This window comes from the organism of the source record quoted next, unplaced genomic scaffold, assembly GCF_019419815.1.
Source record: "Pyrus x bretschneideri cultivar Hongxiangsu unplaced genomic scaffold, Pyrus_bretschneideri_v1 Contig6, whole genome shotgun sequence".
NCBI classification, from domain to species: domain Eukaryota; kingdom Viridiplantae; phylum Streptophyta; class Magnoliopsida; order Rosales; family Rosaceae; genus Pyrus; species Pyrus x bretschneideri.
Genome location: NW_025999798.1, coordinates 90,440 through 104,330, shown reverse-complemented (window position 1 = coordinate 104,330; position 13,891 = coordinate 90,440). Strand labels below are relative to the sequence as shown.

The 13,891-nt window shown below is 39.6% G+C and overlaps 2 protein-coding genes across 2 annotated transcripts; both read right to left on the bottom strand.

Moving 5' to 3' along the window:
• Positions 1 to 245: 245 nt before the first annotated feature.
• On the bottom strand, positions 246 to 5,758 carry LOC103947129 (probable RNA-dependent RNA polymerase 1). The gene is given in 6 exon segments (XM_009357986.3): positions 246 to 1,398; positions 1,742 to 1,892; positions 2,309 to 2,319; positions 2,321 to 4,156; positions 4,743 to 5,291; positions 5,617 to 5,758. Coding segments are annotated over 5 exon segments (3,339 nt in total). The 5' UTR covers positions 5,259 to 5,291; positions 5,617 to 5,758; the 3' UTR covers positions 246 to 573.
• Positions 5,759 to 8,778: 3,020 nt separating this feature from the next.
• LOC103947128 (probable RNA-dependent RNA polymerase 1) lies at positions 8,779 to 13,256 on the bottom strand. Its single transcript, XM_009357985.2, has 5 exons — positions 13,182 to 13,256; positions 12,433 to 12,956; positions 10,273 to 12,110; positions 9,976 to 10,126; positions 8,779 to 9,858 (listed from the first exon to the last, which is right to left on the bottom strand). Exons 2-5 carry the CDS (start codon positions 12,934 to 12,936, stop codon positions 8,995 to 8,997), a joined length of 3,357 nt encoding a protein of 1,118 aa, XP_009356260.1. The 5' UTR covers positions 12,937 to 12,956; positions 13,182 to 13,256; the 3' UTR covers positions 8,779 to 8,994.
• Positions 13,257 to 13,891: the final 635 nt, after the last annotated feature.

Sequence of the window (13,891 nt, the reverse complement as noted above, 5' to 3'; positions counted from 1 at the left end):
CACCAGAAACGGCAGACAACAAGGAGAACGTGGTGGTGTGGGAGACACCCGAGCCGCATACAACACCAGAACTCAACAGAAAACATGGCTGAAAAATGAAGCAACTAAGGGCCATGAAAAGGGATACCCACGGGGGTTGAAGAATTGGAAAAGCCATAGAGGAAAATTTATGATTTTGCCGTTGAAATGCTTTGGGACGGGATATTTTATAAATTACTTCATAAAGCATCAATTTACAAAGCATTTCAGAAATTGCAGGAGACTTTCCATAAAATATCAATTTACAAAGCAATTCATACATTGCAAGAAACTTGAAACTCAAATAATTACAAGCATTTATCCTTACAGATGATATCTTATGCTATCGCATACTTGCATCTCAATAAACATTCTATCCAGAAAAGTACAGCGAGCTTTCAAACCAACTTTCGAGTGTCAGAAACAAGAAACCAAAGATCAATCCACTATTATATTATACAATAAGCAAAATGCACTCAATTTTTACCTTCAGCACAAGCAATTTACGAGCTTACCCCATCACCAAGAAACAAACATAAAAAACTTCCAACTTTCTCAACTCAAATGCAACCCATCCCAGAATTGGCGTCCTAGAGATGACATGTGTATACTTGCTTTATCCTTTTTGATGAGGACGAGCTTGTCATAAACGCACCATGGAAAGCTGATGAAATGGTCACGATTCAGCCCCTCGTTGTATGTACCAAAATAATCAGGATGATATGTGACATGGTACCAGGCTGAAGCATTGGCATACACATCATCAGCTCCGGAATCTAAACCAGTTCCCTTCTCATTGAACCACGCCCTAGCTTCCTTCCTCAACGATCTCACAGCCGCCCTTACAGAATCTGCATCCCGCCTCTTAGTGAAAGATTTTGACATGCTCATAACACTCCCACTAAGTATTTCAGCCTCTGTCTTGATCCCATAATACTCCATCAGATTTCCCAACTTGTAATCATAATTGCCCTTGTAATAGATAGCATCTTCAATGTAATCCTCGAAGCCATCAACTTCCATGTCAGGGTCACATGACCGCTTCGCCACTCGACGAGTGAAGGATGTGATAGAGCCTTCATGAGGCGCAATGTCCTTCACCTCACGAAAAAGAGCTCCAATTACATTGGACGACTGATAGGTGGGTTTGTCAAGCTTTTCCATGAAATCTGGATATTCCTTGGCATATAACTGTGGAGGTATTACAGCCGGCACACCAGTTTTTGGAAAGTCAACGGCAATTGAAAATAGCTTTGCAAGCTCTATACATTCTTCGCTCATTGCTTTTAAGGGATCTTTGTCTGCAAACACAGTGTGGGCATTGGCAATTATGCCCATGCTATCATTGACCATGTAGTTCACAAAATATTCTTCAACTTCCTGCACCAAAAGAAAATGAAGATCAAGTATGCTGGGTTTTGTTTCTTACGAAAACTGCCTTGTATGGCATGAGACAAAAGAAAAGGAAAGTGAATCGAAGCGTTAGAATCACTCAAGTGCAAATACATCAAAATAAATTAAAATTAAGTTTCCCTTTCAAGCAAACATCAAAGTCAAACAAAACAAAAGAACATCAAAGCTATCATCAAAACATTTTTTCCTTTTGTGGGTCAAGAGAAACGATCAAATTCAATACTCGAAAAACACCACTACAAGTTAGCAAAGGCAGGTAGCCCCCCCCCCGGCGATGCTGCTTAGTAGGTTGCTTATTGAAGAGTAATACCTCAATTGTGACATCATGATCCAATTCTATAGTTGGTGCTGGGGTATAATCCATGGGTTTGATTTGCTTCCGAGGAATTAGTTCTTTGTCCCAACAAACATAGTAGATATCTCCATCAAGATCACTTCCTGAACATTCATTTGGATGAGGCCTAACAATATAAACAATATTTCAATCATTAAGTAATGTTTATCAGAAAGTTTCTGTACTCGATTATGCAGAAAAACCAAGGAAAAGTAGAACTTTGTAAGTAACTTAAGAATTTCTAAGAAATAGCATCTACAGAGGAAACCAAGTCCAAATTTTGAAAAAAATGTTCGTACAAATAAAATGCAAAGCCGTACTGGTTTATCTCCAGCAGAAAAGCTATCCGCAGAAATTGCATTCCATGGACTCAAGTACTTAACGGTTATATGCATGTTAACTGGAAGATGTGATGATATTTATTTTTTCAATCGAAATCAGTGTTCTTGATTTTTACATTATATAATCTACTGCAAACACATAGACACAGAATGGACATTTTGGACTAAATTCACGACCTCATGATGCATTACACATTCTTACCTTGGTCCTTTTTTGTGGAAAAACAACACAATCAACCATATGGTACAACTCTGGCACATCCACAGCCTTTAAAACACGTACATCGCCAGGGTGCAAACAAGGGTTCTTCGCAACAACTACCTCCCCCTCAATAAAGAATCGCTGGTTTGATGCACTTACAGTATGCCTGTTACCAGAGAATTGCACAAACATCTCACCATATTCCAATGTTCTGGTTTCATCTAGACATCCCATCATTGCTCGTCCATCTGGAATAAAGATCCTTGTTTTCGTCCGCAACTCTAGCAACTTTGATGCCCGAAATGTTTGCAGCATCATTGAAATGAATGGTTCAACATCAGGTTTATAACCACATTTAAGCAATTCCTTCAAGCAGTTGGTAGTCTCCCCTGGAGACATCAAATCCAGAGCCTCTTGTGCTTTTAGTGGGTCAGTCAATATAGCATTCAATTGTTTTACAGCTGCCCTTTGTTTTTTCATGAAAACATGATCTGGAACCCCAAGGGTAGAGAAAAGAGTTATCAACTGGCGGTTCAGAAAACAAGGTTGAATCTTGCTACATGCTAAAACATCTAACTTTGTGTTTTCTGATTTATACTTGGACATGCTCCTCCTCAATGATAATTTCATTGATGAAGTTGGATCAACGGCCACGACACCTTTGTACCCACCATATCGAATCTGAAAGGCAGATGGAGTCCCATTAAAGCCACATTTTGAGGCCACCTTCTTAGCAAAACTGGCAGATATTTTCCCAATCCCATCGGAGAAGACGTATTTATTGTTTTTTACATCGGGAATAACTTCCATTTCATGTTTTCTAACATTTAAAGTTTCAGTGGACGAACCAAAGGATTGACCCAATCTGGCAGCATATTTTGCCACATTTTTTATACAACGAAAATCCCCCATCCACTCTCTTATATCAGCTGCAGTAAGTCCCTGTCTCGAAGCAAACATCCACATAGAATTCTCTCGCAATTGACTTGATGAGAATGCGAGAAACTCGAATTTCTTTGCACCAATTACCATGCCGTTTCTGAGAATAAAAAGAATCCGCTTGTAGATGTCAGTTTTCCCATCCTCATAGGCAGCAGAAGTACGTGGAAGCAAATCCGCAGAATAAACTCGATCCATCTCCTCATCAACAAAGGAAACACGAATGAAGTTATCAATATCATCTGGATAATTGCGTAGTACACGATTTGAGACATTGACCTCAGGACCAAAAGAAAATACACGACATGGTGTAATTTGGACCCTGCGTACATATACCAACCCAGAATCTAAGGATATGACAGATGGCTGTGGACGTCTCTTTGACGTGAGGTACTTCATGTACTGCTCATTAAGCCACTCTGAAGGTTTATAGCAGGTCTCTTTCAAATTATATAATTTATCTAGGGCATACTCTATACATGCACGATCAATTCTGCGCGGATCAACCATCTTATAAAATTTAACATCAAGTCTTGGCCCTGGAAGACACCCAAGCTGAAGCAGAGAATGTACTTTAAACAAGATATCATATGGCACATTGACACCTCGAGGAGGAACAACCATGGGACCCAGACTCGGGTTGCAAGAATAAGGGGGACCAATCTCCAAGACAAGGTTACCTTCAATCTCTTCATACCCAGGAAAGTTCTCTCGAAAATCTGGAAGTTTGAGACCACGAGGAAGCTCCAAGCTTAATGCAAAAGACTGCCCAATAGCACGTGATGGAGTGAAATCAGTTGTCCGGACCCACTGGTCATCAGAGTCCATGAAATAGTTCAGACTACGATCTTCATATGCTTGTCCTGAAGAGCGTATGACCTTCTTAGAAATCCGAGGTGCTCCGTACATCTGATCATTGGAGACAAATTCATCAAACTTTTCAAGATTACTAATTCATAAAAGAGAACGTATAATTTTTCGCCAACCGCAGTAGCGAGCATGAAATGATTCAAATACATGGCAATGAGGACCAAAACATGCTTTGACAACAGTGAAACGAATCTGTAATGTCATCCTTTAAGTGATAAAGGGGTTATTTTCAATTTATATCACAACAACCTTGTACGATGTTAATAAAAATATTTCATTCATATATATATTCTCAAATATGCCGAATTTTGTCCACTTCCCTCAACACCTCAAATTGTAGAAACTACAAATTTTTAAATTCCATCAAACGAAGAAAATTGATTTTCGCTCAAGTCCAGACAAGGATTACCATGTTAACCCTTACAGTGAACAAACCTCAATTCTCTAGACTGGTGATTTGACGCTTACCAATTTGCTAGAAATAGGAAAACCGAAAAAGGTCACATATATTTAGAAGCAAATGCACCATGTAGATGATATAAAATTATTCAATCGTAAACAGAACAAGGATTAGGAGAAGAAAATCATTTGAATTTTAACTGCTGATTAAAAATAGGTGAGGAACCTGAATCAGAAGATGCTTAGCAGCACGACCGCGTGGACGGTGCAACTCAATCTGCCAGATGTTTTCATAGGAAAGTTCGAGCATATACTCCAGAGCTTCATATTTCAGACGACAAACTAGTTTCTGCAATCCAATCCCAAAATCCACTGAAACACTGTTCATATTCCAGAAACTAAATAGCTTATTTGTTGCGATCTTGCAGCCAAAATCCAGCTTTATGATTTCAAAGGTATGCAAAGAGACTCTTGGGTTTGGCACAATATCATGAGCCACCTCCCAAGATTTCAGATAGGAAGCGCCATAGTACAAGTTTTCAGCTTTGGCCATGTAGTGAATAAGTTCAGCATTTGTGGTTGTGTCAAATTGAACAATAGCATAATATCTTCTCCCATCTTTGGCTTTTCTTAACCTCACAGCATAGACAGATCCGCCTCCTGTTTCGTTCTCCAGCAATCGCACAACTGCTTCTGCAGTCACACCGGAAGGGAATCCATACAACCTTATCGTCCTACTCATCTCTTGTCATGTGAATTTATTCACTGCATTATGCTGCCAAACAATCCCATATTAGTAAAATGTACCAGTAAGGTTATATTCACTACTGAAATTATGGGCTCATTTAGAATTGTTTTTAAAATGACTAAAAGCGTATTTGAAAAAAATATTTTTGACTTTCAAAAGCACTTAAACTGCTTCTTACAATAAGTTTAAGTGTACTTCCGTGATTTACTTGCATTTTTACTAAAGATTGGTCCTAGAAACATTTTTTCGCAAAAAACGCTTCCAGCTATCTTAAAAGTAGGTCCAAACGAGCCATAAAAACCAGAAAATCTGGATGAATCCAAGAAAAGTTAAGCTAAGAACAAATATGAACCTCATAACCCAAAGCTGTAGAAATATCAAGAACAGAGCTTCAAGGTCATCAATGGTGACTAAGTATTTAAGGAAGACGAAGAGACAGAGAGAGAAAGGGATATAGAGTGAGAGAATTTCTGATATATTTCTTAACAACTTTAATACAATCATATTATCTTCTTTTATACTGCCTAATCTATACCGCCTAATCTATACTGCCTAATCTATTGACACATGGCAGTATCTTGACCCTTATCATCCTTACAAAAGCCACCCAAAAGCAAAACATGTAACAACATAACAAGTATATCCAAGCGGAAGCGAAAGCAGAAGAGAGGGAGACTTCCCATCTAATATAAATTTGGAAGATTTTTGGAGTGTTAATAACAATTTTTAATATCTTTAAAAAATATTATGATGATAACGTGGGCAACTAACGTTGGAGTTACCTATGCCATTGGCCATTGCCACGAAGGAACCTGCAGGACCAGGATCCTCTGCATTTTTTATAGGTGTAATACCATGCAAGCGTCTTAATATCCACCGTTCAGAAAAATCCAAAGGTTAATATCCGTCGATTTTATCTAATGGTGGCGTGAAAACGCTTATCAAATAAGAATCAATTTCACTTTTTAGTGTTTAATTTTGCTTTTTCGGTGAATAATGTAGTTCACAAGGGACCGATCTCAACGTGATGATTCTTGTCGTCTTGTGCATACCTTTTTCTATGTTTTGGAGTGGTGGATTGACTCCATGAAGATGACAGAAAATGAACTTCCTCAGCAAGCATGAACTATAACACAATCGTATCCTATTGGGTAGTGCTAGCCGCACACTCGTTTTTATTTTCTCACAAATTTTTCTAATTTTTGATCGTCGAATTGAATGAATTGAAAAATATTAATGGTAAAAAATTAACAAGAATAACTCCTAAGTATTAATTAGGGTGCTCGTATTGCAACTGCGTGACCTAGAGCGATTACCAGGGGGAGAGAACCTCCGTTGTGTTTGTGAGGAAAACTGGATGTGGGTGTCGTCACCATAGAAGTAGTATTATTGATATTGTTATGCGAGGGCTGCTTGTGTTGGCCTGAGATGGGAAAACTTGAGTGTTCGATTTTAAAGAGTGACAAGATCAACGAAGAGCCTAAAAACGTACTCAGCAATCTCCTTTGACTCGTATTCAGCAAATGCGTAACCTTTAGGTCGTTCAGTTTCTTTGTCCCAAGGAATGTGCATGTCTACCACCCTCCTTGCCTGAATTAATTTATTGTAAAAAGCTCTATCGCTCACTCGCTCCTCCAAATTACTTATTTAAATGCAGAACCTGAATTTTTCCTCTTTAGAGCAATTCCACAGTGTCTAAGGCCCCATAGGGCTATCCACTATGCTATCCACCTAGTGAACAGTAACTATCTGCCTTTTACATCTCCATCCTTGCATTACATAGCCCTAACAATAAACAATAAAATATTAATTTTTTTAAATAATACAAACTAATTTTATTTATAATTTCGGATAAGATTTTTAATCGGTCTCGTTGTATCACTTTCTATTAAAAAATTAATTAATTAAATATTAAAAAAAACAAAAAACCAAAATAAACACCCACACCCAGATTTTCAACCCGTGTCTCCCCCCCCCCAACGCACCCAAACCCTCCTCGCCTCTCTTCCTCCATCTTCACCATCCCACCCACCTCAGCCTCCATCAATGGTCCCGATCTTCCTCGCTCCCTAACCAAACTCTCTCTTTCTCCCCCCCAAAAACAAATCTCAAATCGTGCGATCTGGGCGTGCCAGTGGAAGGAGGGGGTTCGCGAATGCGTGGGGGCGAAGGCGGTGTGGGGTGCGGCGGCAGCTGCGACGGAGGAGGGATTGGATCTCTGCCATTTGCCTGTGGGTGTTCATCAGCCTCGGCGACGAATTCCGACGAGAACCGTTGAGTTCGAAACCTGCTTGGTTTTACAATTTTTTTAATTTTTTTAATTTTACTTTTTTTTATTAATATTTTATATTTTTATTAATTTTATATGTTGGTTTACGTCGTCGTGACGTCAGCCCATGTCACGTTGCCTTCGAGCTCTTGGGTTGGCAACTCATGCCAGGCCTTTGCCTTGGGCTCGCTCGAGCTCCATCGCCAGCACACGTTGGGCCAAGTCCCTCGGGCTATCTAGCCCTGTTCCAACGCCAGTCCACTGGGCAATAACCCAAGGTGGAACTGCTCTTAATGGTAAATAAAAATTTGGGGTGTGCTATCCACACACCTCATTTTACTTTTCACACACCCCTTGATAATTTATATTCGTTGATCTTCCTCAATTCATTCGATCCGATGGTCGAAAATTAAAATGATTTGTGAAAAGTAAAATGAGGTATGTGGATATCACGTAGAATCAACTCTACTTTTCTTTTACCCTTTAAATTATGTATTTTTGACTAACATTTGGTCTTGGGGAACCACAGGGAGTAGGGGGCGGTGGATACTTTTTCTTTTTGGCCTACGTTGAAGTGATAGATTGACTCTGTGAGGTGACCTCAAAAAACAGACGACATGCTGAACTTCCCCGGCAAGGACTTCCAAGGAGCAATTCTGTGTGCAGCTCCCCACTAGACGAGCATTATTGATGCGTTCTAATACAATAATAATAATTAGGTATCATGGCTGTGTTACACATGGCGAAAAATACTGTTATACAATAGTGCTAGCTGAAACTATAGATGCATTGTTGAAGTATATAAGCGCAAGACATGTATATTTTGTAAGTAAAGTGGTATTCTAAACTAGCTTAATCAATAGAGATGGTGATCAGACTTGGGTTTAAAAACAGAATCTCTGTCACAACACAAACGAGCCAAATTCCATTTTGAACCAAATGGGCCAATCCTCGGCTGAATCTTCACATGTATTTGACGTCAAAATTTAGCTCCAATCTACGGAAATACGAATAGACTAAAATCGCAAGAGCATGCAACACTTAACTGAAGATTTATACTCTCAACATGTGTCCGCATGATAGGAACTCGTATACATGTGTCAGTTAACTTGACATCATTGTTACTCTGAGGAAATGGACAGCGATTAAATGATCCATATTAACATCTGCAAACTTACATCAACCGGAAACCGAAAAAAGATCTGCAGGAGTTGAGCGCTTGAAAAATTTCGAGAGTTGAATGAATTCGACTCAGCAAAAAGGAAGCTTGCAACGTTTACACGATTGTGAATAACAAATGTAGATGAAAATTTAGAAATGCTAATGACAATGTAATTTTACAATCAGTCAGAAAGTAACTAAAATAAACCGAGGCAAATGACAAGGGAAGTAGCACCCTTGATAGCCGTACTTACATGAACTTTAACAGCTTAAACAAACATAACAAATTACAAATCATAATCACAGCGGAAAACACATGCTTCGGAATTTGTCAAGCATGACGCCGCTTTGATCGGACATATGAAAAGAATTCCTCAGACTTGTTTTCTCCCTCTTGATCTGGATGAGCTTGTCAAAAACACACCACGGAAAGCTGAGGAAATGATCCCTTTCCATTCCCTTGTTGCAGCGACCCCAGTAACGAGGATGATATGTAACGTAGTACCAAGCTGACGCTTTTGTTGCGGATACATCATCGACATCGGTGCTGGAATCTGACTGATTCGCATGAAACCAGGTCCTAGCTTCCTTTTTAAGTGACCTTACAGCGTAAATAATGGTCTCCAAGTCCCTTCTCTTATTGAAAAATTTCGACACACTGGTGATGTTCCCAGCTAGTATATCTGCTTCAGTTTTGATGCCGTAGTAATCCATCAAGTTTCCCAGCTTGTAGTCATACTCCCTTTTGCAGTTGATGGCATCATCGATGTAAGCCTCGAATCCGTCTACCTCCATGTCAGGATCATAGAACTTCCTAGCCACTTCCACGGTGAAGGATTTAATTGAGCTTGAATGTGAATGCGATCCAAGCTCAACATTTTTCACCTGTCGGAAAAGCTTCCCAATCACACGGCCGGACTCATACGTAGGTTTCTCAACCTTTTCCATGAAATCCGGATATTCCTTGGCACGCAGACCACGCGGCACTTCCACTACCACGCCAGTTTTTGGAGAGTCGACAGCATAGGAACAGAGCTTGGCGAGCTCGATACATTGAGCACTCATGGCCTTCTGTGGTTCTGTGTCTGCAAAGACAGCATGTGCATTTGAAATGATCCCCAACATGTCGTTCACTATGTAGTTTGTAAACGACTCTGCAACTTCCTGCAACAAACAGCATAGAACACCAAATGTTGAATGAATAAGGCAGAAACACGACCGTAGAATATGTTTAAAGGTAACGATAAGCGGCTACATTGTACTTAATAAATTAAGTAATACCTCCATTGTAACGTCATGATCCAATTCAATAGTTGGTGCTGGGGTATAATTCATCGGTCGAACTTTCCAAGGTGGAATTAGATCTGAGTCCCAACTAACAAAGTAAAAATCTCCATCTAAATCTCCTCCTGAGCATTCATCAGGATGCGGTCTAATTCAGAGAGAATAAAATAATGTGAGTACGTACACAATTGAAGGCAACAAATTATTGTAAAACAGAGTAACGCTAATATGCAGATGCAATCCAAAACGAATTTGAAATTTCATCAGCTACAAGATTTGAGAAAGTTGACATACCTCTTTCCTTTTTGCGGGAAAACTACACAATCCACCATGTGGTGCAATGCCGGCACGTCCACAGCTGTGAGAACACGAACATCTCCCGGGTGTAAACATGGGTTTCTAGCAACTACAACATTCCCGTCCACAACAAACTTCTCTTCGCTCGAAGTAGTGTTGCTGTGAGCACTGCCAGTGGAAATCACGCGGTGAGAGCATTGCACAAATACCTGACCATATTCCAACGTTCCAGTTTCATCCAGACATCCCATCATTGATCTTCCACTCGAAACAAATATCCTTGTTTTTGTCCGCAGTTCCATGAGCTTGGATGCGCAGAATGCTTGTAGCATCAATGACAGAAATGGTTCTGTATCCGGCTTGTAACCACACGAAAGCATTTCCTTCAAAACGTCTGTGACCTCCCCTTGAAATATCGTTTCGAGTGCTTCTTTTGCTCTTGATGGGTCAGTTAAAACGCCTTCCAGTTGATTCAAAGCCTGCCTTTGCTTCCTCTGAAAGACATGATCCGGGACTCCAAGGGTGGACAGAAGGGTGATCAGTTGACGATTGAGGAAACAAGGCTGGTACGTGCTCCATTTGAGAACATCAAGTGCTGTGTTGTTGGATTGGTACTTGCACATGCTCTCCCTCAGTGCCAAGTTCTTTGCCAATGACGGATCTACTGCCACGACACCTTTATAGCCACCTCTACGAATTTGAAATGCTGATGGCGTAGAACTTCTCCCGCACTTTCTTGCCACCCTTTCAGCAAATTCAGCAGATATCTTCCCAATTCCATCAGAGAAACAATATTTGACTCCACTCCTTTCGATTTTAACATCAGGAATGAGTTCGATTTCATCCCTATCGACATTAAAAGTCTCCCTGGAAGAGCTGAAAGCCTGGCCCAACCTAGCACCATACTTGGCCACATTTCTGATGTCTCTAAAGTCCCCCATCCAATTTCTAATGTCTTGTGCGCTGAGCTCACTTCTTGACGCAAACATCCACACTGAATGCTCGCGTAACTGACTTGATGAAAAGGCAAGAAACTCAAATTTCTTGTCACCAATGACAATGCCATTTCTTAGAGTAGAAAATATCCTTTCATAAACTCTCGTCCTCCTTTCCTCTTCTGCAGAAGTGTTACTTGTGCGTGGACGCGAACATAAATCTTTCGAATGTATCTTACCCAAGTCCTCATCCACGAAAGAAACACGAAGAAAATTATCAATATCTTGAGGATATTTTCGTAGAACACGGTTGGAAAGATTTACCTCCGGACCACAAAAATAAACTTTAGATGGTGTGACTTGAACCCTGTGCACATACACCATTCCATCATCTAAAGAGATAGCAGGTGTTTCAGGAATTCGCGTGCACGACTTGTAATCTCTGTACTGCTCACAAAGCCAACTCACAGGATCATAGCAGCAGGCTTTCAAGCGAAATAATTTGTCCAGGGCACACTCTATGTAGTCAATTCTTATTGTGCTAGGATCAACTAGCTTATAAAAAGTGACATCAAGTGCTTGCCCTGGAACACGTCCGTGCTGAACCAAGGAATTGATCTTGAACAGGATTTTATACGGCAAGTTAATGCCTTCAGGTGGACCGACAATAGGAACAAGATCTGAATTACAGGAGAAAGGGGTGCCTATCTCCAAAGCGAAGTGTCCTTCAGTTTCTTGGTAATGAAGAAAATTATCACGTAGATTTGGAAGCACAGAACCATATGGAAGTTCCAAACATACAGCAGAAGATTGGCCAATGCAGCACGATGGAGTGAAGTCAACTTCTCGAACCCAGTCATTGTCAGATGTTTGCTTAAATATCCGAGGGGTGCCAAGTAACTAGCAAGAGAAAGAAGAAAGGTAGAGAAAAAATGTTAGTCATTTCCTCTGAGAGTCACACATTACACAGTAAATTATGCTATTTATAATAAAGATGACAGATTGTATCATGATATTCAACGTGGGATCAGAAGTTAATATGAATCTTTTATGCAGGGTGAATTAAACTTTTGTATTAAACAACTTATAAACTTTGATCACTAACTAAAATTAGAAGTTACAATCGTACATTTCATAGCAAATTGTAAAGTAATGGTTCACAAATTTCAGCTATATCATTGTACTAAAGAGAGGGAAAATTGAGAAAATGTGACTGACAAACCTGGATTAGAAGATACTTCCTAAGCTGATCACGCGCGATATGGAGCTCAATCTGGCTAATACTTTCCGTGAAGACCTCAAACTTGTATACAGCAGAATCATAAGAGAACGAGAAGTAGATATTCTTAAATTCTGTCCCAAACTTGACTTGAACATCCGGTGCTGTCCAAAGAACAGAAAACTGCTCCTCGGAAACCAGGCATCCGAAGTGCAGCTTTACACGTCCCATGCTGTGTTCAAAGTTATCAACCTTCCATTTCCTAGCTTTCAGGTAAGAGTCCCCGTACCACAAGCGACGATCATCAGCTAATGGGATTATTATTTCAGCAGATTCTGCATGTGTGAACTCAACTATGGCGGATGATCTTGATTTTCCATCATTTGGGGGACGAACCTTCACGTCAGAGACAGTTCCTTCTCCAGTGTATTCCTCCAGAAACGCCTTCACTGCTTCCGGTGATTCGACAGAGGAAAATCCATACAACTGAATTGTAGTCTTAACCATGTTGATGCTATTGATGGCAACTGCTGTTTCACAAATACAAATTGAAATTAAAAACTGTGAACTCTTTGCAATATCCCTATGCATAAAATACTTGGAAATACAATAAAATGATTGCTAATGCTGCAAAGGAGAAAAGAGTAACGATATTTACACGCACAAAATGACTAACTTGCTAACACAACCTACTAAAAAGTTTCGGTTTTTGTATGTCTAAATAGAATTATCGACGAAAAAAAGGGTGTTACCTTGAATTTGAAATATGTATGAGCACTGAGATTATTACCCACAAAATTAACGCTGCTGTATTGTGAGGAGCAAAGCCAATGAAGCTCACCTGTGTATATATATAGGTCAATCATATGCACTGTAACTAACTTGTAGTTGCAGTTGTAGCAGAATAAACGAAGAAACCTTGTTACCCCAGTTATCCTAGGTACGCTTTCCCCTCTGTCTTCCTGTTAGGCGCCAAATATGTAGAATAACAAGTGTCATGATCTCCTGCTTCGCAGCGACAGCAAATCCTCATATTGTGAAGCTTACACATGGTGACACGTAGCAAGATCATGATGGATGGTTTTATTATTGTCATTTGTATAGTATTGCAATATTAGCGAGTGAGTGAGATAGTTAATTATTAGAATTAAAGAAATTGATGGGGATCGCACTCACACCAAAAAGTATAGGCATAATTGATTTCTGTCATTTTATTTCTTTTATTCACAACTCAGCATAAGTAAATGTTAACTGTATTAGTTTCGAACCTAGAGCATATAGGTGGAAATTCAACACCGTATCTACTAGGATATTGGATCATATGCAATAAATTTCAAGTGTATTACCATTGCATGTAACATAATTCGTATTTTTATAAGTTTGAATTTTATAGTTTTGTACTTAAAAGTTCATAAATCAAATTGGTGTTATAGGGTGATTAACTCTTAATTGAGCTCCTAAT